Consider the following 25,667-nt stretch of genomic DNA (forward strand, 5'->3'; position numbering starts at 1 on the left):
TGCTGACTATTTTAGGTTAAAAACAGTTTGGGTTTTTGTTTGTTTTGGCAGGGAATCAGTTTCTGGTTTTATTTTCACAGGTGCGAAGGGGCTGCCAGTCCTGAATGTCCTAAAGCCATAGTGGAGGGTATTATTGAAGAAGAGGAGGAGGAGGAAGAGGATGAGGAAGGGGGAGGCTCTGTCAACAAAAGGAAGAAAGAAGATGACACAGAGGTAGGGAGTTTCTTGCTGTGTTTTCTGCTCGTGTTTGCACAATGCTCCCTTCCAAGAGAAGTAGCTGCATAGGTATCCAAATCGTTCTAACATGAAAGGGAGCGACTCCAGGGACCAAAAACTTTACATTGTGACTGTTGTTTTTCTTCTTCGTCTTGTGCCACTGATTCTGTCCTGAACTGGCACCTGAAAACATGTTTGGTTTTCTTTCCTCAGGTGCTCACAGATTTAGTGCATACGGCCTGAAATGGGGCTTCTGGCCTGAATGAGTAACGCTCTTTTTCTGAGTCTTTCTTGTATTTTCGTTTGTTTCCAAGGTGCAGTAGCATTCAGGAGGTCATGCAGGCGATTGCAAGCTAGGAATGTAAATTCCTCGAGGAAAATCGTTGCAGACAGCTTAGCCCCTTTTATTTCTGTCACCTGAATAAGAGCCAAGTCTGGATGTTCAGACAATTTGGGAGCTGTTTGTGCCAGTGAAAAATAGCAAATTGAGTGCCCTGAAAACTGCAGCCTTCTCTTCATTTGTAGGTTTAGCACTTACTGACTTCGTTGTTCCTTACTTGTGTACTTTTTGATTTGGAGAGAAGTTTAGGAGCAAGGAGGGTCATCCAATTGGAATCCACCAGAGGGAGCCAGTATTTTTTAGATATACCTCCAAGTGGCACTCTGAGTTCATTTTATTTCAGCTGTTTTACTGATCGCTAATGCAGAGCTCTCTCTCCTCCCTGCAGACAAAGAAGGAGCACTTATACACATGGCGAATTGAACTGGCGAAAACAGAAAAGTACTGGGATGGCTGGTTCAGGGGTTTATCTAACCTCTTCCTAAGCTGCCCAACTCCAAAGCTTTTGCTTTTAGCTGGTATGTGTCTCTTCCACTCCTCTTCAGGTTCAGTGGCTGGTCATTGCAGTCCCGCATGACGTTAGAGAATAGGGCCAGCGTTTGGCTAATGTTTCTCCTGATACTAGCAGATCTCTCTTCCACCTTGACTTTTCTATGTCTCTTGAAATATCATAACCCAGTCCATTTGATCCGTGCAGATCTGGAATTAGTTCAGCGCCTCTAATATCAAAATAGCACATAATGACATACTGTGTCTTGCTGCTGTCGGGTGGGTGTTTTACTTGTATGGTGTGGAAGAAGAGCAAACAGGACAGATCCATGCCATCATAATCTGATAGCCTTCTATGATGGATAGATGAGGGGAGGGCGGTAGATGTGGTCTACCTTGACTTAAGCAAGGCGTTGGACACGGTCTCCCACAGCATCCTCATAGGGAAGCTTAGGAAGAGTGGGCTTGATGAATGGACAGTAAGGTGGATAGATAACTGGTTGAACGACAGAGCTCAGAGGGCAGTGATTAGGGGCACAGAGTCTAGTTGGAGGTCAGTGACGAGTGGTGTTCCCCAGGGGTCAGTACTGGGTCCAGTCCTCTTCAATATATTCATCAATGACCTGGACGAAGGGATAGAGTGCACCCTCGGCAAGTTTGTTGATGACACAAATCTGGGGGGGGTGGCTGACACACCAGAAGGCTGTGCCGCCATACAGAGAGACCCAGACAGGTTGGAGGTCTGCACAAAGAGGAACCTTACGAAATTCAATAAGGGCAAGTGTAGGGTGCTGCACCTGGGGAGGAATAACCCCCTGCACCAGTCCAGGTTGGGGGTGACCTGCTGGAGAGCAGCTCTGCAGAGAGAGACCTGGGAGTCCTGGTGGGCAACAGGATGACCATGAGCCAGCAATGTGCCCTCATGGCCAAAAAGGCCAATGGCATCCTGGGGTGCATCAAGAAGAGTGTCGCCAGCAGGAGGAGGGAGGTCGTCCTCCCCCTCTGCTCTGCCCTGGGGAGGCCACAGCTGGAGCACTGGGTCCAGTTCTGGGCTCCCCGGTTCAGCAAGGGGCTACCGACATGCTGAGGGGACTGGAACACCTCTCTGATGAAGAAAGGCTGAGGGATTTGGGTCTCTTCAGTCTGGAAAAAAGACGACTGAGGGGGGATCTTATCAACGCTTAGAAATACTGAAAGGGTGGGTGTCAGGAGGATGGGGCCAGGCTCTTCTCAGTGGTGCCCAGTGACAGGACAAGAGGTAACAGGCACAAACTTGACCACAGGAAGTTCCACCTAAACATGAGGAGGAACTTCTTTCCTGTGAGGGTGGCAGAGCCCTGGCACAGGCTGCCCAGAGAGGTGGTGGAGTCTCCGTCTCTGGAGACATTCCAAACCCGCCTGGACGCGTTCCTGTGCCACCTGCTCTGGGTGACCCTGCTCTGGCAGGGGGTTGGACTGGAGGGTCTCCAGAGGTCCCTTCCAACCCTATGATTCTATGAAGCTGCCCTTCAGCCTCCACTACTATGATTTTTTCCTACGGATATGGACCTGATTTGAACTTTTCAACTGAAAGTCAAATTATCAATGTTGTAGAGCCAGTTCTAGGCCCTTTTTGTACCCTGATGGGAAATTGTGTAACCAAGATAACAAAGATAAATACTCTTTTAAGTTGTAGGGAAGGATGTGTTCTTGCGTTTTTGGCTGGGATTCTTTCCTGTCACTTTACACTCTTGAGGTGCAGCAGTGCAAACTCCTTGTGGGTGTCAGATGATGTTTCTTTTGAGTTTTTCAAGCCAAATGTCTCCTTGAAAACGTTGAGTAAAGCCCTGCTTAGGCAGTCATGTTCTCTCTGGCTTTTCTCCGATACATCTGTTTATTTGATTGTAGGTGTTGACAGGCTGGATAAAGATCTAACAATTGGACAGATGCAAGGTAAATATTTAATATTGTTACTCTATCCTTACTGTAATGCTCTTTTTGGATGGTAGCTTGTTTCTATGGGTACACGAGAGAGAGCTGGAATGGTCTCTTACCAGGTGCAGTCAATATTGAAACAAATGTGCGTTAAAGAATTAGTCCATCCCAAACTGTTCTTTAACTGTCTGTGGTTGTAGGAAAGGTGGAGAAGTTGAGAAGAAAAAGGTTCAGTTGGAAGTTGTGAAGGGTGTTGCCACGGTTTTTGTTCAGTGTTTCCAGCAATGGGACTGCCACACTTCTCTTGGACCAGAATGATGGTCTGCGTGGGTTCTTTCTAATCAGTTTTTTCCCTTTCTAACAACATTCCTGAGGTTCCTAGCTAGAACGCTTGGGACCATCCAAAACTGTCTGGTCTCCTGGTGTTTCTGGCAGACATCAGACCAAGATTCATCATCTGCATTAATGTTTTGGGGGTTGTGGTTTGGGGTTATTTTCCCCTATCCCAGCTTCATTGATTCCCAGAGCAACCGGTACTGGAAAGTAGTATTGTGTAGCAGGATAAACATTACGTTAAGGTAGATCTGATAATCTGATAACGCTTCCAACTCTGAAAGGTAGCTCTAAGAAATTTAGCTTCGTTTTAACTCCTGGGACCCTGCTCTGGTTACACCTGGAGAAGACGAATTAAGCAGCTGGTTCTTGCTTTCTTTTGAAACTGCTGTGTGTATTGTACACTTTGCTTTAGACTCTTGTGCCTTCCGTGGTCACTCTTTGCCTGATGCGTTTAGTGAGGTTTGTTCGTAAAGAATGCGAGATCCTTTTTAGAAGAATTCAACAGTCACGGTGCTTTTAAGAGTGTAGTGTCTGATGTTTCCTGCGTACACAAGAACTGCTTGCTGTTAGAAATCAAGGCCACTTGAAAAGCAGCTGCAGTGATGACTCTCTTGATCCGCAGGGAAGTTTCAGATGCAGGTCCTCCCACAGTGTGGCCATGCAGTCCATGAAGATGCTCCAGACAAGGTGAGCAACGCCGTGTTGAAGCTAGAGAAGTCACAGTCTTCACGGTTTATATGCGAAAGGGGTCTGTTGCTTACTATGAAGCAGAGATTATACTTCAGAGGCATTTTTTGGCATGACATCTTAACTGGCTATTTACAAACCAGCTTGGATTTAATCACATTTTTTTAAGCTGGCTGGAAAGCCTGGGCTAAGATGTTACATGACACAGGGCTTGGCTAAGTTACAGATTTAACTCTCGGGCTAGTGGTGATAGAACTAACTCTTACCATGTGGAGTGTGGATTTATCCTCCTGCCTTTCCTCATGGATTTCTCCACTCTCCCATGCACTAAGCAGAAGCATTTGGGATTGGTCTGTGTTTTGCTGAGTTGGGTGGCTCCCATTTTCCAAATACAAACCAAATGTTACCGAAACAGCTTGCAGACAGAGCAGTGCTGCTTCTGGGTACTGCTGAAGATAGTGTCCAGATAGGAGCGGGAATGTGGTGCAGCCAGTGAAGCCTGTGGTTGGAAACATGTCTGGTTTTAATGCTTGTTCTATACTGACCGCTGTGCGTGTAAAACTCCGCCTTTCTGTGCTTCATTTTACCAATCTGGAATAGGGATTTTTATCTAAACATACTGAGTTCTTACATTGTTATTCTTTCTAACATACATTCTAAGCAGTATTATTACTGTCAGGTTACTGTCTTGATTTATTCTTTATAGGAATAACTTGTGTCGTGACTTCACCACACCTTTTTAACCTGCTAAACTTAGGCATTGTTTTAAGAGGTGGTGAAAAAGCTTTGTCGGTTCTTGATTGTGTAAAGGTGGAAGCACGTAGTTCCTTCTTTTATATATAAGACCATTACACGGAGCTCTTAGTTTCAAAGAAGCAAACTGGATTCAGCAAGAGGGTTCTGAGGACACAAACTGTTGTTGGAAATGCTGCAGGCTTTGAAAACTACTGGATTCCTTGATATCTTTGTGTCCCTTTAAATTCGGACCAGTTTTTTTTCCCCTTCCCTCAGGTTGCTGAAGCTGTTGCGACGTTCCTGATCCGTCACAGGTTTACAGAGCCCATCGGTGGATTCCAGTGGTAAGGCTCTGCGGGTGCTGGCGCTGTGCAGTCCTTGAGCAGAGCTTTTGCTCTTACTGCCTGCCTGTTCGGCTCTCAGTGTGGGAGGTTGGAATTTTCGCGTAATGCTAAAAACCACATGTAAACAAACAGCTTTGAGTCGCAGCCAGTAATGTGTGTGTTTATGTGTTCTCTCTAAACTTCTCAGGTGTTAGTGAAACCTCCTTCCTCGGAGGGGAGGAGCGAAGCAGATCCTCCCTAGCTGATTCCTTTCTTTATAGCCTGCCAGAAGGCAGAATTACGAGCTTTGTGGTATTTAGTTTAAATAGCGTTTTATTTAAGTAGTCAAGGCCCTGTGTTTTGGAAACTACTTGCTCCGCACTCTTTGGCCAAGAAATACTGGTGAGATTAGACAGGTAAAGCTGTGTGCTTCCCTTTGCAGACTTCCCATACTTATCTCATGTGTTTTCGTATCATAATAAACCGCAGAAGACAGGCCTCTCTGACCAGCCACACAGCAGCGAGAGCAGGCTGTGACTGATAAGGTTGATTGGAAAAACTCAACAGAGTCTTAGTTACAGTACCATAAAGCTAAAAACTAAACCAGTGCATAGACCTCATAGAAGGTGGTAATCTGCTTTACCATACACCTGAAAGGTGATCCTAAAATAAACGTGTTTCTTAAGCAGTCCTGAAAAATCTTCCTGCTTTTAGCTAAGAATTCTTCAACGAAAGTTAGAAGCCCCAAAATGTGTGATGCCGTAGGACTGGCAGTGCTAGAGAGGTATTGCTGGATGACCTCTTGCTCTTTTTCCCCTTTATCTTGTGCCCTTGGGGACGAAACAGTAGACATGCAGGACTGTGGACTGCATATTTTAAATCCAACGAAAGGATATAGTGTAGTGTAGATTGATGTGTAAATGGTGAGAGAGGGAGAAGCCCAAAGGACTGTACTGCACTGCAACGTTGAATCTCCACGCGGTGTTTGGCAACCTGTGCTATCTCTGTGAGTCTTTGAAGGCATTAACCTGTTGCTCCTGCTATTCTGGCTGTAGCAAAAGCAGCTTTAAAACCAGAGGTTTGGAGAAAGTGTGGTGGCTTGCTGGCCTTTCTTGTGTCTTTAAGCCGTAGACAGCTTTTGTGCTGTCTCACATATATGAAGCTTTTGTGCTTCTCACTGTTACGTAGCTCACAAGTTGTTACAGTTGTTGAATGCATCAATGCTGATTTTAACCTGCTCGATAGACTCTTTTTGGCCGTGTTTAATCTTGGGTAATCGACTACATTTAGGATGTCGCAGGGTCAAATATCTGCAGAGAATGCTTTGATTTTAACATGTGACCTTTCTTCCATTCTCCTTTTTCCCTCCTAGTGTGTTCCCTGCTTGTTAATATCCTGGTGTTCTCCAGCACTGAGTCCTGTTGTAAATAAACTGCACCAGAGGCCACTGTGATGTATCCATATCCTTTCATCTCTCCAGTTCAGCAGCAGTGAGAAGTTGGTGTGAGATTCATCCCCTAGAACTAGTTCTCCAGAATGTGTAAATGCTTAGGGACTTCCTTGCTGGGAAGCAGCTTGTACTGAAGACCATGAAAAGCTCTTCAGGCCCTTGGAAACAGGCTCCTCTCTGCTGCCACAAGGAAAGACCTCCTGAAATCCCAAGTAGTCGATCATACCGATCTCTGTCGATTCTCAGGCTTTCTTGGACCCAACGGCAAAGGGGCCGTTGGCAATCCAGATCCACCGAGGGCATTGCAGCATAGCCAAAGGCTTCAGGATTTCTCCATGGAATTGTCTAACCGTCTTTGAAGTGCCCCTTAGGTTTGTTTTTTATATACATGTTTCTTTCCCCTAAAGCAGATGAGGAATCGGCTTCGTTGGGAGCTCAGGTTTCGTCTCACCAATGCCAGCCTTATGAGTTAATCTGCGGGAACAGCCTAGATACTACCTTCCTGTGCAATGTCGGACAGGACTGTAAAACCAAAAGGCGAGGGGGGACCGTGAGCTCCATTTCAGTCTTGCAGCTTTCTTAATACTTGTTTCAGTTTCTCACTGAGAAAAAGAGCCTGGATAACTCCGTCTACTGCAGACACATTAACAGAAGCAGCGGTAACAACGCAGTTCTCTGCCCCTGGAATGTGTTTGTGCTTCCCTTCTTGTAGCTGCTACACACAACTGAGCAGAGATCGACGCCTTTTGGATGAAAAAAAAAATATGCAAAAAGCGCAGTAAATAAAACCCTGGAAGAGCTTGGAGTCAGTCCTGCTGGTGTTGATGCAGAGGTGTAGGCAGCTGCTGCTGCTTTATGCTCTCCCCCCCCGCCCCAGTACTGGAGGAAAGACCTTGTTTTCACTGTCACTTCCTAGATCCTTTCGCTGCCTGCCTTCCATATTTCCATGTAAATGCAGTAGTTACACAGAGAGCTTTTCTTCAGGGTTAAACTATCCACAGACAGTTCGTCAGATTGCTTTCACCTAAGAATCACTCTTGAGCGTAAGAGCAGACACGTTTTGGAGCAATTTTCCTCAATATGTTGCTGGTGGATGTCTGAAATCTTTTATTTTTTGCCTTGTGTCCGTAACCCCTTGATGCTGTATGATGAAAGCAGTATTTTAACGCTGTTTTGCTGAGGCATAGTTCTGTTGTTGGCCTGATTTGGGAGCTGCGATGTGCATCTGCGTGTCTGTCCTGTGACAAGAGCCATCGGGAATTCTTGGCGTTTGAGAGGTGCAGGTGGGGCAAAGGCAGACAGTGTGAAGAGCTGGCAAAGCCCGTTTTAACCTTGGCGTTTACCCTGATGGAGAGTCATCTCCTCGGATTCATTCGCGTGTGAGCCCTGGATACCCTGAGCTCTGTGTCCCTTCTCCCCTGACGCATCAGGGTGGGAAATGGCCGAATTAGAGACAAAAAACCTCATTCCAGAGAGCTCTTCTCTCTCCTGGCACTTTGGTCACTGCACTCAGGTGTTAAAAGAGCACTTGCTGGCTCCCGGCGCTTCCCTCCGTAAGTCACCGTGTTAATTATTGCATTAGTTTACTGTGACCTTGATGTAACGTCCACCCCTGGTTTAGTTGCCGATGGATTAAATGGATCTTCAGTAGTTGAGATGCAAAATAGCACTTTCCCCAGCTCTATCCTGAAGATTTGGCAAAATTCTCGGTCCTTTCCAGATGATTCCTGTGTTCAAATTGTTAGAGATTAAATAATTCAGTGTGTTTGTCCAGAGTCTCTCTTCACGGGATAGTTAAGCATGTGCCTGTTGTCGTACTCATGAATGATCTCGGTGAAGTCACATTCCTCCGTGCTGAAGTAACTTGGAGGATCCGGCTTTGAGTGATTCGTTGCGGTAACTCCTTGCGTTTGCCTCTCAACGTTATCCTTTTCATTTGCTTTTACCGTTTGTGAGATATTAAAAAAAAAAAAAAACAAACACAAAAAACTCCATGGAAAGCAAAAGAAAATCGGTTTTGTATTCTGTAGAAGCACCATTGGGAAAATGAATGACTGTTTCTGAATCCTGTGGGCTCCCCAGAATTATATTTTGTTGTTACCATTTGAGAAGTGAGTGAAAAAAAAATAAATATTTCAACAGCCTGGTCAATGTGGCGTTGCTCCGTGCCAAGCTCTCAGTCCTGACTTGCACAGAAATAGGCAGCTCGCGTCGTACCGGCTTCAAAAAAAGGTGACTGCAGGGACAGCAGCAATAGTGGGGGGGGTGGGTGGGTGGAGGGGGAATTCCTTTCGGCTGTCTCGAGCCAAATACCATTTTTAAGACTGTGCTTTTGTCTGAAAAATAGTTAATGCTCCTGTTGCGGTTTCTTCCCCCTTTTCTGAGCGCTACAGGCAGAGATAAATGGGATTTAGGTGCAGGATCTCCCCGGCCGTGGTAAAAGCTGCGGAGAGAAGTGGTGTTTTCTTTGACTCATGAAAAATGGGGACATCTAGAAAACTCCCCCGTAACTTCCAGCTTTTCACTGCGTTTTTCCACGGTCCACAGCATTGTACCGGCTCTGTAAAAACAGATAAACAGGAGGAGGTTTCCTGAATTGAAAAGGTGCTGGTTTTATGCCGCCGCTTTTGATTCTTTAGAAATCTCTCTTGCTTTTGTTTCAGTTGTTGGATTGAGGATCGGTGGAAACTTTCACAATGGAAAATCCCAAGGCTTGGCAGGAACGGAAGATGCCGTTTGGGGGAGGCTGCTTTGTTGCAGGATTCACTTAAATTTTTCATATCAGACCCAGGAGGGGTTTTGCCAGCTCCTGTGTTACATGCACCGGACAAAACCCTCGGTGACTTGTAGATTCCAGGAGCATTGCGATTGCTGGAAAAAAAGGTATTTCCTGTATTGCCAAAGCATGTAGTCTTGCTTTGAATACAGATCCTGCGAACGCAGAGCTTGGCTGCGTGTCTTTTCAGAAGAGAAGGCTCCGGGGAGACCTTAGAGCCCCTTCCAGTCCCTGAAGGGGGCCTACAGGAAAGCTGGGGAGGGGCTGTTTGCGAGGGCATGGAGCAACAGGACGAGGGACAATGGTTTAAACTAGAGCAGGGCAGGTTTAGATCAGACATTAGGAAGAAGTTCTTTACACTGAGGGTGGTGAGACACTGGCCCAGGTTGCCCAGAGAGGTGGGGGAGGCCCCATCCCAGGAGACATTCAAGGCCAGGCTTGATGAGGCTCTGAGCAACCTGGTCTAGTTGAAGATGTCCCTGCTGACTGCAGGGGGGTTGGACTAGATGGCCTTTAGAGGGCCCTTCCAACCCAACACATTCTGTGATTCTTTGCACGTGCTCAAGCCGAGTTCCTCCCTGCTGGTGTTTTGAAAACGCTTTTAGTGACCGGGGTGATCGATACGTACCGACGCAGACACTCAGTGCTGCAATGGTTGCTGAATCACATTGCTATACAGAGCTTGCTTTTTTAATTTTTTTTGAGCCTTTTTTTTTTTTTTTTTTTTTTTTTTTTTTTTTGTCTTCAGCCCGTCCTGGTCCAGGCGTGAAGCAAGCGGGAGGTGATACCAAAGCCAATTCAAAATACTGATGTTTATTGCGCCTGGAGGTCACTTTCTGTGCAGCCGAGACACCCTCTGCAAAAAAAAAAAAATAAAAAAAGCACTACAGTAAAGCAGGGAGTGACTTGTAAACGGAGCTCGCGGTCGGGGGGCTCTCAGAGGTAACTTCTAAACTGAAGTTTAGAAGTCGGGGAGCTCTCACAGGTGGTGGTGGTGTGGTAGATCCCGTCGGTACCACCAGGAGCCCAGCAAATACTGCACTGGGGCAGTTCAGAGGGAACCTCCTTGATTTTCTTCTCTCTGCAGGGCAGGGCTGAGCCATTGCAATAGGCAAAGTCGCTCGTTGGCTTCTCCTTCAGCGAGACCATCCCAGGACTTCGCAGACTTTTATCAGTGTCCTGCCACGTTCAGCGAGGTCCTCAGTGAGCGGATGAGCGGCCGGTAGTAGACAGAGAGAGAGCAAACGGCTTTGTGCTGATGTTCTCCACCTCCTCGACTTCAGTGCTGCTGTTTCTCCTCCCCTCCGCTATTGCCTTTTATCTTGAGTGTTGAAGGGCCTGGGAGGAGAGACCTTCAGAGGTGTCTGGTGATCAGCCATTCACTGGTTTGAACTGGTGCTCAGCCGTCCTGAAGATCTAGACTTTAGATCTTCAGGTGAAGTAAAAAAAAAAAAAAATAGTTTATGGGTTGCCGTTTCCAAAAAAACTTGGTCGTGGGGCATTTATAACACCGTCTCTCAGCCTGGTGCTCCGCTCACAGCCTGAATCTGCCGTTTGTGTTGCCCAAACCCTCCTCCCTTGGCCGTATCCTCTGCCCTGATCCGTCTGTAACGCTACGCCGTGTCCGTAAGGCATCCGAAACCTGCGGGATAGTGCTTTGGTGTTTGCTCTGAGCTTTGCTGTTGGATGCTTGGCCGGTTTAGTCCAAGCTGTACCCATCCGGCGGGCTGACCTCTTACCACGTGCTGCTCTTTCCGAAAGGAAAATGTGTGTGTGAGTTCTCCGGAGACCCCGCTCTGTGTCCCGTGTCAGCCTCATCCTCTTTGTGTCTTGTTCCGTGTCCCTTTCTCTCGCCTACAAATAAAGCATTTGTGAAAAGCCTGGAGTTGGAACTCCTCCTTTCCCCTCGGCTGCGCTACTCGGGCTCCTCGGAGCAGCCTGTGGAGGAGGGGTGTCAATCCAGCTGTTCCTGGGCCCAAACCCCAAACCTTGGGTTTTTCTGGTGACTCACGGAAGCGTCTCGTCATCTGAAATATTCCCCCCATCCCTTCTCCCCGCTCCAGTGTGGGGAGGGGCCGGGGGGGATGCTTTAGCTACAGCTTTTGCTTTTTCCCCTCCTCTCGGTGAGCGATGGCTCCCACGTGTACAGAAACATCTGAAAGTAATAAACCACGGCGCTCTGGCTGTTACGGAACCTGTGCTGTGTCGGACCCTCTGTTTTATAATATAGCCTGAATGCCTGAAGAGCAGGAATTGGGGGAGTTTTGCTCTGGAAATTTTACATTCAAGCAGGGTTAAGGGCTGCTGTAGCATCCTTCTACAGTGCCGGGCTGGAGCCCTGCTCCCGCTCCTGCTTCCCTGCCCCGATACTGCTCCCAGCTCATCCCCTGTGCGGAAGGGTTAACCCAGGGCTGCATAAACACAGCCACGGAGTGATAAATGCACATTTTTTAACCCAAAACAGGCAGGAGGGCCCTGGGGGAGATCTGCCTGGTGTCTCTATCCCCCCTCCCCAGTTTTTGTCCTTTTCCTTCCAGCTAGCAGAGAGGTGACGGGGTGGCCTGGACCCTCCCCAGTCTGCGGTAGCCCCCGCCTCTCCATCTGGGAGGGTTTTCATCGCATCCAAACGTCGCATAGATGAGGTCGGAGGGAGTCAGGGAGTTTCTGTGCGGGGGCCGATGGTGTCCTTCTGCCTGACCCTCTCTTCATCCAGGCTGTTCCGGATCCTGAACACCCGGGGAGAGCGGCGCGGGCTCCCTGCCCGATCTCCAGGCGCTGCCGGAGAGCCCTGCTGCCTCTTTTTTGCCTTCCAGTCACGCAGGTGCCGCCGTCGGGCCGGAGAAAGGCAGCTTGTCTGCGGGGCCCCGGGGGAGCGGTGTTGGCACAAGCGTGGCCCAGCGTGGGCAGGCTGGGGGCCAGGGTGGCTGGAAGGCAGCAGCTGCCTTCTCCCCGCAACAAAGTCCTTCTGGGGTGCAGGGGAGGGGGGCCCTGTGCTGTTGTTGGGGCGAGAGCGGAGTGTGGGGCTGCACAATGGGGCCCAAGACGCAGCCAGGCACTGCAGGAGGCTTATTTGAGGAAGAATAGCGTACTGGCTTTGCTCTGGTCTTCTATGGCCATTCTGTTCACTCTGAAGCCTACTGATGACCGTAGAAATGCCATGTCACTAACTGCCAGTCCTTTTAGCAAGAGAGACTTTTCATCTAGGGCTGGAGGAGAGGGACTTGAGGGTACATTTAGGATCAGGGGTGGGGGCACGCAGACATGTGCAGACACGTGCACACCCCCACATCATCCCCTCTGGTACCACACTGAGGTATTTCCCCTAGACTCCAGTTTAGTGTCTTTTGACTTTATTTTCACTGGATTCAGCCATGGCTTAGCAAGTGCCACCGCCCCCCATGGCACTCCACACTGCTGCCACCCCATTCCCTCCCTCCTCTTGCTGCAGCCTTGGGGACATGCTGCGCCGAGGTGGCTTTGCCACCCATGGGTGCCTTGTCCTCGAGCCCATGATGGGTCAGTCTTGCGGGTCGGCGCTGCACGGCCGCCGAAACTCCTGCCCGTGCTCGTGGATCCACTTATTCGCCACTGGAAGGGACAAGGACAAGGATCCCCACCCGCTTCTGTCCCCTTGCACCCCTCTCCAACCCCGCTCCAGTATCGGTGATGTTTTTCCCCATTATCCAGGAATTTTCCAGGTTCCCAGCACCTCTTGCCTCCCCGCCGGCAGAGCTGCCCCTCCAACCCCGTGTCACCCCAGGGTGACACCAGGCACCGTCTCTCACCCCACTTGTCCCCGACCAGGACAGGGCAGCCGGCGTGCAAGGTGTCCCCATCACCGTCCCCGTTCCTCCGCAGGTTCCACCAGAAGAGAGCTGCATTCTGCAGAGCAGAGAGCCCCAGGGTCTGGCACCCCAAAAAACAGAGCCGGGAGCACCAGAATTGGGGTTTGGAACACCAAAAACAGAGCCGGGAGCCCTGGGGTTGGGGTTTGGCACCCCTAAAACAGAGCAAGGAACACCAAAATTGGGGTTTGGAACCCCAAAATAGAGCTGGGAGCCGTGGGGCTGGGGTTTGGCACCCCAAAACAGTGAGGAGCACCAGAACTAGTGTTTGGAACCCCAAAACAGAGCTGGGCGCCCCGGAGTTGGGGTTTGGTGCCCCAAAAACAGAGCCAGGAACCCCAGAATTAGTGTTTGGAACCCCAAAATAGAACTGGGAGCCCCAGAATTGGGGGTTGGAACCCCAAAATAGAGCTGGGAGTCCTGGGGTTGGGGTTTTGGCACCGCAAAATAGAGCTGGGATCCCTGAGATTGGATTTTGGCATCCCAAAACACAGACAGGAGCCCCGGGGCTGGGGTTTGGCCCCCCCAAACCAGAGCTGGGAGCTGCGGGATTGGGGTTTGGCTCCTCTCAAAAGGTGCCAGGAGACTGAGGGTGGGGGTTTGGCACCCCAAAACAGATCAGGGAGCTCCAGGGTTGGGGTTTGGCATCAGGACAGGCTCGGCCACAAGTCCCTGCGAGAGACGAGACACAAGAGAGCAGCGTCCCCCGTCCCCGCTCCTGGGGGGTTCGTGTGGGTCTCCCTCACCTTAACCACGGGCACGCTGAAGTTGGCGTAGATGAAGGCGGTGGAACCGCCGGCCTCCACCGCGCTCAGCTGGAAAAGGAGCAAAAATATGAGCCATGGCCCTCCTCCTCCCCCTGTGATATGGCTGCTTTGCATGGGGAAACTGAGGCACAGAACCTCCCTTGGTCCCCCCCAGCACACACTCTTAAATACTCTACAGATGTTGTTTTTTAACACCCCACCAAGGTCTGATTTAGGGCTGCCCTCACCCATCTCAAACCCTGTTCACTCTGAACCCTACTGATGACCACGCAAGTGCAGTCTCTCTAGGCCCGCAAATGGGGGGGACTCACGTAAATCATGACGGTGGCGATCCTGTTGCCTGACTTCATTCTGTAAAGGGGGCTCTTCCTGGACTGCCCCAAGAGCGAGGAGATGGGGACAGTCAGTCCCATGCTTACACAGCTTGGCCTGGAGGCACCTCACACCCTAACAGAGCTGGTAGCTCTGAGCTGCCCCCAGGGAAACCTCTCCCTCTCCCTTCTTTTCTCTCCCTCCCTCCTTCCTTCCATCTTTCTTCCCTCCCTTCCCAGGAACATCCCAGGCACCATCCCAGGGATCACCATGGGGACACCCCCAGGGACCTCCCCCCAGGCGAGCATCACAGGCATCACCCCAGGGTCCAACTCCAGGGATATCTGAGGGACCATCCCAGAGACCACCATGGGAACCACCCCAAGGACCACCCCAGGGACCCCCCTGGGCAACATCTCAGGGATCACCCCAGGGTCCACCTCGAGGAACATCTGAGGGACCAGCCCAGAGACCACCCCAAAGACTACCCCAGGGACCATTTCAAAGACCACCGCAGGACCATCCCAGGGACCTCCCCAGTGACCATCTGAGAGACCACCCCCAGAACCATCCCAGGATCACCCCAAGGACCATCTCAAGAGCACCACAAGAACCACCCTGCACACCACCCCATGACCACCCAGGCAGCTCTCTGACCGTGGCGTGGTCGAAGTGTGGCTCGTAGTGGCCTCCCAACCCATAGTTGACCACCTGCAGGTACTCGGCGTAGGGTGGCCGCAGGTCCAGGCCGGTGACGGCAGCGATGCGCTGCTCCAACGCCCGCACCACCGGGTCAGCGGTGTCCTTCAGCCATGCGCTGTGGGAACACCCCACCTTCAGCACCCCCCAAATTCACACGTGGCTGGGCTTAACCCTCCCGGCCCTGCTGGGTGTGGAGGACCCAGGCCTCCCCAGCATGGCTTCACTGCCACCTTGGTGGTGGCGATGGGGCCATGGTGGTCCCGCTGGTTGGAGGACAAGGGAGGGATTGGATATTACCTCTTGCTTATCCGGTACTCGGCTTTCTGCTGCGTCTCCCCAGAGGCGACCACGGACCTCTGCAGCTGGAGGACACATGGTGGGGGGGGGGGGGGGAGGGGGGGGCGGATGTTGCTGCAGATGGGGACCCCCACACCAAGCAGGGACCCCGGTCGGGGTCGAAATTGGTGGATTTATACCAGCTGGTTGCCAAACATCCCCACCCCAAGGTGTCCCACCAGGGTGATGGAAGCAGTTGGGTGTCAGCAAGTCAAGCCTAGCTGGGAAGGAGTTTAGGTGCATGCATGGACCTGGTTTCTCCCCACAATATCTTGGGGGCCTTAGATGGAGCTAAGCTGGGCTCATTCCACCCCCAGGGTCTCGCTGCAGAAGGCTTTGGCTAAGCCCTGGCTTAAAACCCCTCTTATCTCTGCATGCTCAGGGTGGTCCACCCTGGACCACCAGCTCTTGGGGCACCCTCGTCCAGGACGGGGACATCCCTGGGGATGGGGACAGCTCACCCAGGGCCCTGCCAACCCCTTGATGGTCTCAGCCTCGTCGTCACTGATGAAATCATGGTACAAAGCCACGTAGGGTTGGATCCAGACCATCTCCTTCTTGGCAGGCTGGAGAAGGAGGTAGGGGTTGCCATTGGTCTCGTAGGAGCAGCTGAGGTGCGGGTGAAGCTCCGGAGCCGGCTAAGAAAGGACCAAGGAGCATGTGAGAGGGGCAACAGCAGTGGGGTGGGGGACCATGGCACCCCCCCCCCGCCAGCCCCACCTGCCCCCTCGGGCGCTGGCACAGCTCCTCGTAGGCGTCGCGGCTCTGCAGGCGGGTGCCATTGGGGCGTTGGAGGGGTCCAGCGCTCACCGCCGTCCCCATCTCCAGCAGCTTCTCATACTTGGCCACGTTCCTTGTCACCCTTCTGTTACTGGGATCTGCCGGAGAGGTGGTGTCACCCGAAATGCCATGTCCCCATCACCCCCTTCCCTGGCAAGAATTACCCCATGTGGGGGCAAGAAATAGGGTGAAGGAGGCTGGTGTCATACAGAGGTGATGGGGACACCCCAAAACCTCTCCCCTCCTCCTGCCACATCCGAGGTTGTCCCGTGTACCATAGTGGAGAAACTCCCTGGAGAGGCTCAAGGCATGGGAGATGTTTCCAGCCTGGATAGGGGGAGCGGAGAACCCGTGAGGATCCCCCTGCCCATGGTTCGGCTACACCAGGCACCGGGGTGATGGGACTCAAGGCTGTACCATGAAGTAGGAGAAGGCAAGATGGTCCAGAGCATCCTCCAGGCTGCTCCGGTCTTCGGGGTTCCAGCTACCGTAGGAGAGGCGGAAGAGGCTGACAGCCTCCTCCAGCCATGCGATGGAGTGGTAGTAGTCACCCGTGTCATAGGCCACCTGCGAGACAGCACATCACCCGGGCCCGCTGGCTGGGCCAGCCTGGCCTGCATCCTGTCCCCACCGTGTCCCATCCCATTCCATCCCATCCCACCCCTATCCTGACCAATCCCCTTCTCATCCCATCCTATCCCCATGACCATCTTCATCCCAATCCCACTCCTCTGCCCTGCCATCCTGTCCTTACTCTGTCTCATCCTCTCCTGTCCCATCCCATTCTACCCCATCTCCATCCCGTCCCCATGCCTTGTCATTCCATGCCATTGCAATTCCCACCCATCCTGTCCCATCACATCCTGTTGCTTTCTATTCCCATCCCCATTCCCTCCCAAACCATCTCCATCCTGTCCCATCTCTTCCTTTCCTGTCCCATGCCATCCATACTGCTCCATCCTCATCTCCATCCCCACCCCCATCTCCATCTCCATCCCCATCTGCACCTCCATCTCCATCCCCATCCTGTCTGCACCTCTACCTCCATCTCCATCTCCATCATCTCCATCTCCGTCTCCATCTCCATCCCCATCCCCATCTGTGCCTCCATCTCCAGCCCCATCCCCATCTGCACCTCTACCTCCATCTCCATCTCCATCGTCTCCATCTCCATCCCCATCCCCATCCCTCTCTGCACCTCCGTCTCCATCACCTCCATTTCCATCTGCACCTCCACCTCCATTTCATGCCATGCCATGCCAAGCCATGCCATCCCGTCCTGTCTCATCTCCTCCCATCCCACCCCACCCCACCTCACCCCAACCCACACTCTGACACTCCATCCCAGCTCTGCCGTGACACTCAGCGGACTCTGCCCTCAACAAAAACCTCTGTCAAAGCACCCAAATCCCCTCCCAGGGATTTACAGACCCACTTTTACCCCCGGGCGGGACCCAACCCGATACCCAACTGGGATGCTGGGGCAGGAGGTCTCCCCCAGGCCACCGGCTTGGCTCTTCCCTTCTGCGATCCACGAAGCAGCAAGAAGCCCCATTATTTGGGCGAGAGCCGAGAGGCGATGGCAGGCGGGTGGATGCCTGTGGGCTGAGTCAGAGGGGCCCCTCCGCATCCGCGTGGGAAGAAAACCCAACGTCTAACCCTACAGAAGGAACATCCTGGGCTGGAAAAGCTTTGTGGGATCTGACAGGGTCTGTCCTCACCTTGCCCACATGGAAGCAGTCATCAGCAGAGAGGGAGACGCGCCGGCCAGGGCTGTAGAGGGGCGGCCGGCCGGCACCGGCTCGCTGGAAGACACCGTTGGCCATGCCCTTGACACTGAGTGCATAGACGTCCTGCAGCCGCATCAGTGCCCGGGCAGCCCCATCCAGGTCCTCGGCTCCAGGCAGCTCCTGCTCCACCTCCTTGAAGCCGGCTTGGAGTACTGAGGGTGGGTAATGGGGCACACAGTGGGGGATTAACGAGCTTTTGGGGTGCAATCACTCTTATCAGCCCTTCTCCATCCCCAGGGACGCCACATGCTGCTCCTCCACCCATTCTCCTGATCCTCCACCCATTCTCCTGATCCTCCACCCGTTCTCCTGCTCTTCCATCTGTTCTCCTGCTCCTCCACCCATTCCCCTGCTCCTCCATCCCTTCTGCTCCATCACCCATTCTGCTCCTCCACGCATTCTCCTGCTCCTCCATGCCTTCTGCTCCATCACCCATTCTGCTCCTCCATCCCTTCTCCTGCTTCTCCGCCCGTTCTCCAGCTCCACCACCTGTTCTCCAGCTCCACCACCCATTCCCATGCTCTTCCACCCGGTCACCATCACCTCCCAGCTCTCCCCAGGTGACAGGGCACACAGCCAAGCATCCCCCCCATACCTTGGGTGTTCTCAGCGGCCTCATCGCTGTAGACAACGTTGGGCCAGTCAGAGTGGAGACGCTTGATGAGGCTAAAGGCCAGCAAGGGGTTGTCCACCGAGGCCTTGGGGTCCTGGTGCAGTGCCTGGACCTTCTCATAAAACCTACAAGGCACTCAGTGAGTGACACTTTGAGTGACGCCTCTCAGTGGTGACACCCCCAGGGTGGAGTCTGAGCCCCCCAATAGTTGGGCAGATTTGCCCTAGTGTCCACTTTTTGGCCAATCCAGAAGTGGGGAAACCCCATCGAGGTTGGTAGACCCCATCCCTGGTGGGTACGTGGGGACGGTCAGTTCCTTGGGGATTCTGTGCCCCACATCCCCAGACCCCACTTTTTAGCCAAGCCAGAGGTGGGGAAAACCCCATCGAGGTTGGTAGACCCCATTCCTGGTGGGTACATGGGGATGGCCAGTTCCTTGGGCATCCTGTGACCCACGTCCCCGGTCCCCAGCCCAGGGTTGGGGGGCACCGCGTCCCCCTCCTGGGACATGGCTGGGGTGGCGTGGGCAGCATCCGGGCTGTGCTCCCCCATCCACCCACGATGCCCCCAGCTCCTATTTAGTGACACCCCCCAAAAACTGGTGTGGGCTGCATTAACCCCACCTTTCCCTGCCGGGGCGGCACCCAACGGGTGCCTGGAGGGGAGGGGATGCTCCCACCACCACCCATGACCGAGATGGGGTCGGGGGGGGGTGGGGGGGTGGGGGGGGGGTGTCCGGTACCTGGCGATGCGGCGCAGGCGGGCGCTCTCCTCCCGCAGGTAGGTTCGGAGGCGGCGGAGCAGGCGGCCCTCGGAGCCCAGCGCCCTCCGGACGCTCAGCATGGCCGTGAAGGTCTCGGCCGGGGCCGGGGGGGGCAGCAGGGCCAGCAGCACCCCCAGCCCCAACGCCCCCGGCGCCCCCAGCGCCCGCATCCAGCCGCGCCGTCCCGGGAGAGGGCGGGGAGGGGGGGGGGGGGGAAGGGGCGGGGAGGCCCCGCCTTTTGGGGGGGTGACGGGGGGGGGATGGGGGGGTGCCCCGGATCCGCCACGCTGGCTGGGGGGGGGTGGGGGGTGGGGGCGTGGTGCTACTGATCCCCATCCTGCCCCGGCCTCATCCTTCCCGTCCCCATCCTGCCTGGCCCCATCATGTCCTGGCCCCATCCCATCCCGTCCCCCTCCTTCCCTGGATTCATCCTGCCTGTCCCCGTCCCCGTCCCCAGCCCGTCCTGCCCCCATTCTGCCTCTTCCCCTCTTGCCTGTCCCCATCCTGCCTGTCCCCGTCCCATCCTGCCTGTCCCTGTCCCCCTCTTGTCTGCCCTCATCCTGCCTGGCCCCATCATGTCCTGGCCCCATCCCGTCCCGTCCCTGTCCCGCCTGTCCCTGTCCCCATCCCATCCTGCCCCCATTCTGCCTCTTCCCCTCTTGTCTGTCCCCATCCCGTCCTGTCCCCATCCTGCCCTGGCCTCATCCCGCCTGTCCCTGTCCCCATCCCACCTGTCCCTGTCCCCATCCCACCTGTCCACCTTGTCTGTCCCCATCCTGCCTGTCCCCATCCTTCCCTGGACTCATCCTACCTGTCCCTGTCCCACGTGTCCCTGTCCCAGTCCCCATCCCATCCTGTCCCCATCGTGCCTGTCCTCCCCTTGTCTGTCCCCATCCTGCCTGTCCCCATCCCCATCCTGCCTGTCCCCCTCTTGTCTTTCCCCATGCTGCCTTGGCCTCATCCTGCCTGTCCCTGTCCCCCTCTTCTGTCCCCATCCTGCCTGTCCCCCTCTTCTGTCCCCATCCTGCCTGTCCCCATCCTGCCTGTCCCTGTCCCCATCCCATCCTGCCTGTCTCCCTCTTGTCTCTCCCTATCCTGCCCTGGCCTCATCCTGCCTGTCCATGTCCTGTCTTGTCCTGTCCCCATCCTGCCTGTCTCCCTCTTGCCTGTCCCCCTCTTGCCTGTCCCCAAACTGCCCTGGACTCATCCTTCCTATTGCCATCCTCCCTGTCTCCATTCCACCCTGTCCCCATCCTCTCTGTCCCCATCCTGCCCTGGCCTCATCCTGCTTGTCCCTGTCCCATCCTGTCTCCATCCTCCCTGTCCCCATCCTGTGTGTCCCCTGCTGCCTGTCCCCACTCTGTCCTGTAATAATCCCATGCTGTCCCCATCCCTCCCTGTCCCCATCCCGTCCTGTCCCAGTGGGGTAAGGGCGGTGGGTTGGGGACGTCCTGCTGGGTTCCCACCAACACTGCAGACGCTTTCTCTCCCTGGGAAAAGCTCTATTTGCAGGAAACCTGGTCGGTGTGGGTGCTCAGGTGGACAGTCTGCAGGGACAGCACCACGATGGCACCCCAAAATAACACGCCCCCACCGCCCCCTGGAGCCTCCTGGAGAAAACAGGCCAAAATCGGCTGAATTCCCAAAGGAAAGGCCAAGAGAAGTTGGGAAATGTGGGTTTCTCCCTGGGCGGCTGCACCCACGCCGAGGGGCTGGCAGGGGCCAGCCCTGTCCTACACCCCAGGGGGGTGATTGATGGGTGCAAGGACAGGATGGATGGTAGGAGCATGACGGGTGCAAGGACATGATGGGTGCAAGGACAGGACGGACATAGCAGCACGATGGGTGCAGAGCTTGGGGTGGGCATTGCTCCGAGATCCTCCGCTCCAGGGTCTGGACACCATCTTCCACCGCTCAGCCACGTCCCATGTCCCTGTCACTCCACCAGGTCCTTTGTCTCCATCATTCTGCATCCCATGTCTCATCACTCATCTGTGTCCCATATTCCCGCCACTCAGCTGTGTCCCGTGTCCCCGTCACTCCACCATGTTGCACGTTCCCATCACGCAGCCGTGTTTCACGTCCCCATGACTCAGCCAATCCCACGTTCCCATCGCTCAGCCGTGTCACGTCCCTGCCATGCCATGTTGCATGATCCCATCACGCAGACACGTCCCATGGCCCCATGGCTCCATGTCACACATCCCCATCACTCAGCCAAGTCCCCCATCCCATTGCTCAGCTGTGGTCCATGTCCCCACCACTCAGCCGTGTCCACACTCCCATCATTCCGTGTCCCGTGTCTCCACCATTCCATGTCCCCACCACTCAGCCGTGTCCACACTCCCATCATTCCGTGTCCCGTGTCCCCACCATTCCATGTACCCACCACTCAGCCGTGTCCACACTCCCATCATTCCGTGTCCCATGTCCCCATCACTCAGCCATATCCCACGTCCCAGCATCATCCCCGCCCTTTCTCCACCCCCCCCCGTCAGTCACCCCAAGGAGCCAGACAAACAACCCCCCCCCCCGCCCACCCTCCCACGTGTCCCCTCCCTGTCCCCTGTGTGTGTGTGTCCCCCCCCCCCGACAGCCACCGCCGCAGGCAGAGCCGTCGCCCGTCGCTAAACCCCATCCAGCAGCACCCTCTGCCACCAAACCCCACCTCCCCGGGGCCGAACCCCATAAATACAACCCCAGGTGACACCGGTGTCCCCACACCATGCCTGTCCTGCGCCTGGCCGTGCTCCTGGCCGTGCTCCTGGCCCCCGGCCCCCGGCACCCCACCGCCAGCGTCCCCCAGGGACCCCCCGGAGATGCCATCCCCACCAGCGCCCGACCTTGCGCCCAGAACACCGGCCGCTGCCGCCGCTTCTGCTTCACCCACGAGACCCAGCAGGGACATTTCGGTTGTCCCCGGCGCTACCGGTAAGAAGGGGACGCTGAGACCAACCCCCCCCCCCCCCCCCCCCCGCCCCACTAAAAACCAGTAACCCCACGAACTGGGGGTGGGTCTTCATCTCTTCCAGGTGCTGCGTGCCCAAAATGTAGCGGTGGGATGGACTGGGAGGTGACGATGCTCGGGGACATCCCGCATCCTTCCCCAGCAGGGTCATCTCCCTCGGGATTTTCCCAATGTTGGCCGGATTTCACCCGTTTGGGGAGGATTTTATTCGGCAGTGGCGGCACGGGGGTGTGAGGGTGCTGTCACCGTCGAGATGCCACAAGCTGTCCCCTGTGGAGCAGAATAAACCCCCCCGCCTTGAGATTTGAGTGCTTTTTCCCATGGGAATACAAGGCAAAACAGCCTGAACCAGGAAAAGTGAAGAAAACAGGATTAAAAAAAAGGTAAAAAAAGGGGAATTCTCTCTCTGCCACGTGGCGGGGGCACAAGAATCGCCAATATTTTTAACTAAACCACCATTTTTGGGTTATTTTTCCCCAGGGGACCGGCTGCTCTCAGTAGCACCTTCTGCTTTTTTGCTGCTCCCAGGTGAAAAACGCCCGTTTTTGGTGAAACAGCAGCAGTTCGGGTGCCATGTCGGCATCCCCCACCCCGGGGCAACCCGCAGCAGATCCTCCAACTCGCCCCCCGCCTCCCCTCCCCTCCGCCCCCCGCCCCCAGGTCCCAACATCTATCAATGGGTGATTAAAAAGCCAAGCGTTAATTAATTAAATAAAAGCTACGCGATGCTGAGCCTCTGGCGCATCCAAAATGTCCCGGTGAGGTCCCGGCATTGATGTCTCCGGCTGCCGGCAGTCGGAAGTGACACATCCCGCCCCTCCCCCACCTCCCCCCTTAAAATGGGTCCATTTTAGGAACTTTGAGGTTCCCCTCGCTGCCGTCAGGGGCGTCCAGGGCGAAGAGGCAGAAGGCGATTTCCTCGCAGGCGCTGCTGGCGCCGCACTCGAACAAACAGCCGAAAACGCCGCCGGGGCAGACGGCCAGGTCGGAATACCCAGCCGGCCCTGGGTGCAGCACCCACGGGTGCCGCCAGCCTTCCCCGTCCAGCGGAGAAGGGTTGAGATAGATGCCCAAATCGCGCCGGCGGTGCCGGTCGGTGGGATGGGAGTAGAGTAACCAAGCGGGCGCCTCCCCGGAGGGCGGGGGGAAGCTCACCACGCTGCCCTGGCACCCCCGCGGCGGTTCACCCAGCGCTTTGCACCGCGCCGACCCCTCGAACCGCAGCCCGCGGTCGGCGCTGAAGGCCACGGCCCGGCAACCCCACGGCGCTCGGGCGTTGCAGTAGAGCAAGGGCTGGCGGGCATCGCCCCCGTCGATTTCGGCTACCTGGCACTCGCCCGTCGGCCCGCCGCCCACCAGGCCACCTTTGTGCCAGCTGCGCCCGCCGTCGTCGCTGTAGAAGACGAGGGCGTGCTGCCGGGTGTAGCAAGGCAGCGGCACGACCCCGCAGAACCGCTCGTGCACGTAGTAGGTGTAGGCCGGCACGACCAGGCGCCCCGAAGCCAGCTGGACCCCGTGGCCCGGCCCCACGGCGAAGGTGGCCCAACGGGACAGGTCGGGGCCCACGGCTTCGTCCGTCACGTCCCGCAGCGGGGTCCAGCGGCGGCCGCCGTCGGCGCTGGTGGCGTAGCAGAGGCGAGCGGCGCTGCAGCCCCTCCAGATCTGGCACCGCTCCGTCTTCCCCCGCTCGACGCAGATGCAGAAGAGGAAGACGGTGCCGCTCGTGGCGTCGTAGAGGGGACAGGGGTTCATGGTGCGGCGGCCAGGCAGCACCAAGGCCGACAGCTCCTCCGGCGGATCCCACTGCCGGCAAGGAGGAAAACGGGGCTCAGCCGCCGGGTTGCACCGGTGTCGCTGCGCCCCAAAACCGCCCGCCGTCGCTCCCAGGGATGGAGGACGCAGCTCGTTGCTACGGCCCGGGTTGGTTTGTTACCTCCACCGAGGAGCCGTGCCGGCGGCCCCGGCGCAGCACCAGGTACTTGGCGTCCTCGTCCCTGGCCGAGGAGCGCTTCTCGGCGAAGGCCAGGAAGGTGGCGGCTGGGGGGATGTAGAGCAAAGCCGGGATGCGGTAGGTGACCCCGCTCGCCTGCCGGAACAGCGTCTCCCGTGGGAAGATGAGGGGGGATCCCGGCGGTGGCGGCGGGGGGGGGGTCTCCCCGCCATCCCCCTGCTGCTGGCGGGGAAGGTCAGATGGTAAAGGGTTAAATGCTGGCAGAGGGTGGCCCTCATGTCCCCCAGGATGGGGGGACAGGGACAAGGACTCACCTCGAGGCAGGTGGTGGCCTGGGACATGGTGGCCTCCCCGAGGTCCTGCTGGGTGGGGTGGAAGGGGTGGGGGGAGTGTGAGTGTGGAGCCCCTTGTTGGGGGGGGGGGGGGGGTCACACCCCCCCTGTCCTGCCCCTCCATACTGTCCCCGTGTCCCTCTGTCCCACCGCACTGCAGCGGCTCCCCTCTGCCCGTGACCCCATGCCCCCCCCCCCAATGCTGTCCCCAACCCCCATCCCCTTTAGCACCCACCAGAGTCCCCGTGCCCATGCACCCCCCCCCCCCAACCCCCCCAGGTATCCCCTCTTGCCCAGAACTCACCACTTCCCCCCCGCCATGTCCCTGCGACGCCCCCTGCACCCTCGTAGCCCGACTCCCCTACGTCCCCCCCTTCACCCCCATAGCCTGACTCCCCTATGTCCCCTCCCTGCACCCCCATAGCGCGACTCCCCTGCACCCCTGCATGCACCGGTCCCCCCCGTACATCCCCGTGCACCCCCCCCAAGCCCCGACTCCCCTATGTCCCCTCCCACCCCATAGACTGACTCCCCTACACCCTGCATGCACCGATGCCCCCCCCGTGTACCCCTCTATGCCCACAGCCCCCCTGCACCCCCACAGCCAGCCTCCTATAGACCCCCGCATGCACCGAACCCCCCCCATGTCTGCTCCATGCCCAGACCCCCCCCTACATCCCCCTGCACCCCCCCCCACACACCCTCACAGCCCAGCTCCCTCCATGTACCCCCCCCGCACCCCCATAGCCCGACTCCCCTATGTACCCCCCCCCGTACCACCCACAGCCCCACACCCCTGCATGCACCGACACCCCCCCCCCGATCCCCGGACCCCCCCGCGCTCCTCCACCCCGACTCCCCTGCACCCTTGCATCCACCAATCCCCCGCCCCCCCCGCCAATGCCAGGCCCCCCCGTGTACCCTCCTGCACCCCCCCCAGCCCCACTCCCAGCATGCACCGACCCCCCCGGACCAGGCCCCCGGCATGCACCGACCCCCCCCCCGGCCCCATCCCTTTTGCACCCCCCCTCCGTGCCCCGCTCCCCCCCCCTCCCAGTCCCACGGACCCCCCCCCCCTTCCACCGATCGCCCCCCCCGCTCCCCCGAGCCCCCCCACTCTCCCCCCCAAACCTCACGGACCCCCCGCTCCTCCGAGCCCCCCCCGATTCCTCCCCCGCCCCAGCCCCACGCACCCCCCGGCTCCTCCGGCCGCCGCCGCCGTCGGGGCCGCCCCGCTCCACC

General features: G+C 56.0%; 3 protein-coding genes across 6 annotated transcripts in view; 1 reads left to right on the forward strand and 2 right to left on the reverse strand.

Annotated features, from left to right (window-relative positions):
- PPME1 (protein phosphatase methylesterase 1) overlaps positions 1-8,641 on the forward strand; it is a 33,414-nt gene extending 24,773 nt beyond the window's left edge. The window contains exons 9-14 of the mRNA XM_054205339.1: positions 81-213; positions 945-1,074; positions 2,933-2,977; positions 3,918-3,982; positions 4,994-5,061; positions 6,413-8,641. Coding sequence (XP_054061314.1) covers positions 81-213; positions 945-1,074; positions 2,933-2,977; positions 3,918-3,982; positions 4,994-5,061; positions 6,413-6,431 — 460 coding nt within the window. The 3' untranslated portion in view covers positions 6,432-8,641. The remainder of the gene's footprint in view (positions 1-80; positions 214-944; positions 1,075-2,932; positions 2,978-3,917; positions 3,983-4,993; positions 5,062-6,412) is intronic.
- Positions 8,642-12,707: 4,066 nt separating this feature from the next.
- Positions 12,708-19,344, reverse strand: P4HA3 (prolyl 4-hydroxylase subunit alpha 3). Of its 2 annotated transcripts, none has more exons than XM_054217975.1 (13): positions 19,154-19,344; positions 18,394-18,536; positions 17,730-17,950; positions 16,426-16,575; positions 16,284-16,335; positions 15,949-16,106; positions 15,690-15,866; positions 15,190-15,254; positions 14,848-15,007; positions 14,190-14,252; positions 13,858-13,926; positions 13,052-13,148; positions 12,708-12,854 (listed from the first exon to the last, which is right to left on the reverse strand). In XM_054217975.1, exons 1-13 carry the CDS (start codon positions 19,342-19,344, stop codon positions 12,784-12,786), a joined length of 1,617 nt encoding a protein of 538 aa, XP_054073950.1. In that variant the 3' UTR covers positions 12,708-12,783. The 2 variants fall into 2 exon arrangements, 1 of the variants encoding a protein (XP_054073950.1); XR_008468953.1 differs by having other exon boundaries at positions 12,828-12,854; positions 14,190-14,247; positions 19,154-19,318.
- Positions 19,345-22,820: 3,476 nt separating this feature from the next.
- On the reverse strand, positions 22,821-25,667 carry NEU3 (neuraminidase 3). Of its 3 annotated transcripts, none has more exons than XM_054213800.1 (4): positions 25,619-25,667; positions 24,408-24,455; positions 24,076-24,312; positions 22,821-23,945 (listed from the first exon to the last, which is right to left on the reverse strand). In XM_054213800.1, exons 2-4 carry the CDS (start codon positions 24,432-24,434, stop codon positions 22,977-22,979), a joined length of 1,233 nt encoding a protein of 410 aa, XP_054069775.1. In that variant the 5' UTR covers positions 24,435-24,455; positions 25,619-25,667; the 3' UTR covers positions 22,821-22,976. The 3 variants fall into 3 exon arrangements, with proteins under 3 accessions (XP_054069775.1, XP_054069784.1, XP_054069792.1); XM_054213809.1 differs by having other exon boundaries at positions 24,408-24,452; positions 25,619-25,654; XM_054213817.1 differs by lacking the exon at positions 25,619-25,667 and adding an exon at positions 24,730-24,747.

Source organism: Rissa tridactyla, chromosome 1, assembly GCF_028500815.1.
Source record: "Rissa tridactyla isolate bRisTri1 chromosome 1, bRisTri1.patW.cur.20221130, whole genome shotgun sequence".
Classification (NCBI taxonomy): domain Eukaryota; kingdom Metazoa; phylum Chordata; class Aves; order Charadriiformes; family Laridae; genus Rissa; species Rissa tridactyla.

Bases quoted from the DNA above. Each gene is read 5' to 3' on its own strand.
- P4HA3 (XM_054217975.1), bottom strand. From the start codon at position 19,344: ATGCGGGCGCTGGGGGCGCCGGGGGCGTTGGGGCTGGGGGTGCTGCTG. The intron at 16,336-16,425 runs GTACAGCCTTGA...CCCCCTATCCAG, and splicing joins TTGCCTTCTCCTACTTCATG to GCTGGAAACATCTCCCATGC. The intron at 15,867-15,948 runs GTGGGGCTGGCG...GTCCTTTCTTAG, and splicing joins GCCAGCGCCCGAGGGGGCAG to CCGGCTCCGGAGCTTCACCC.
- NEU3 (XM_054213800.1), bottom strand. From the start codon at position 24,434: ATGTCCCAGGCCACCACCTGCCTCGAG. The intron at 24,313-24,407 runs GTGAGTCCTTGT...CCCCGCCAGCAG, and splicing joins AGGCCACCACCTGCCTCGAG to CAGGGGGATGGCGGGGAGAC. The intron at 23,946-24,075 runs GTAACAAACCAA...CCTTGCCGGCAG, and splicing joins GGCACGGCTCCTCGGTGGAG to TGGGATCCGCCGGAGGAGCT.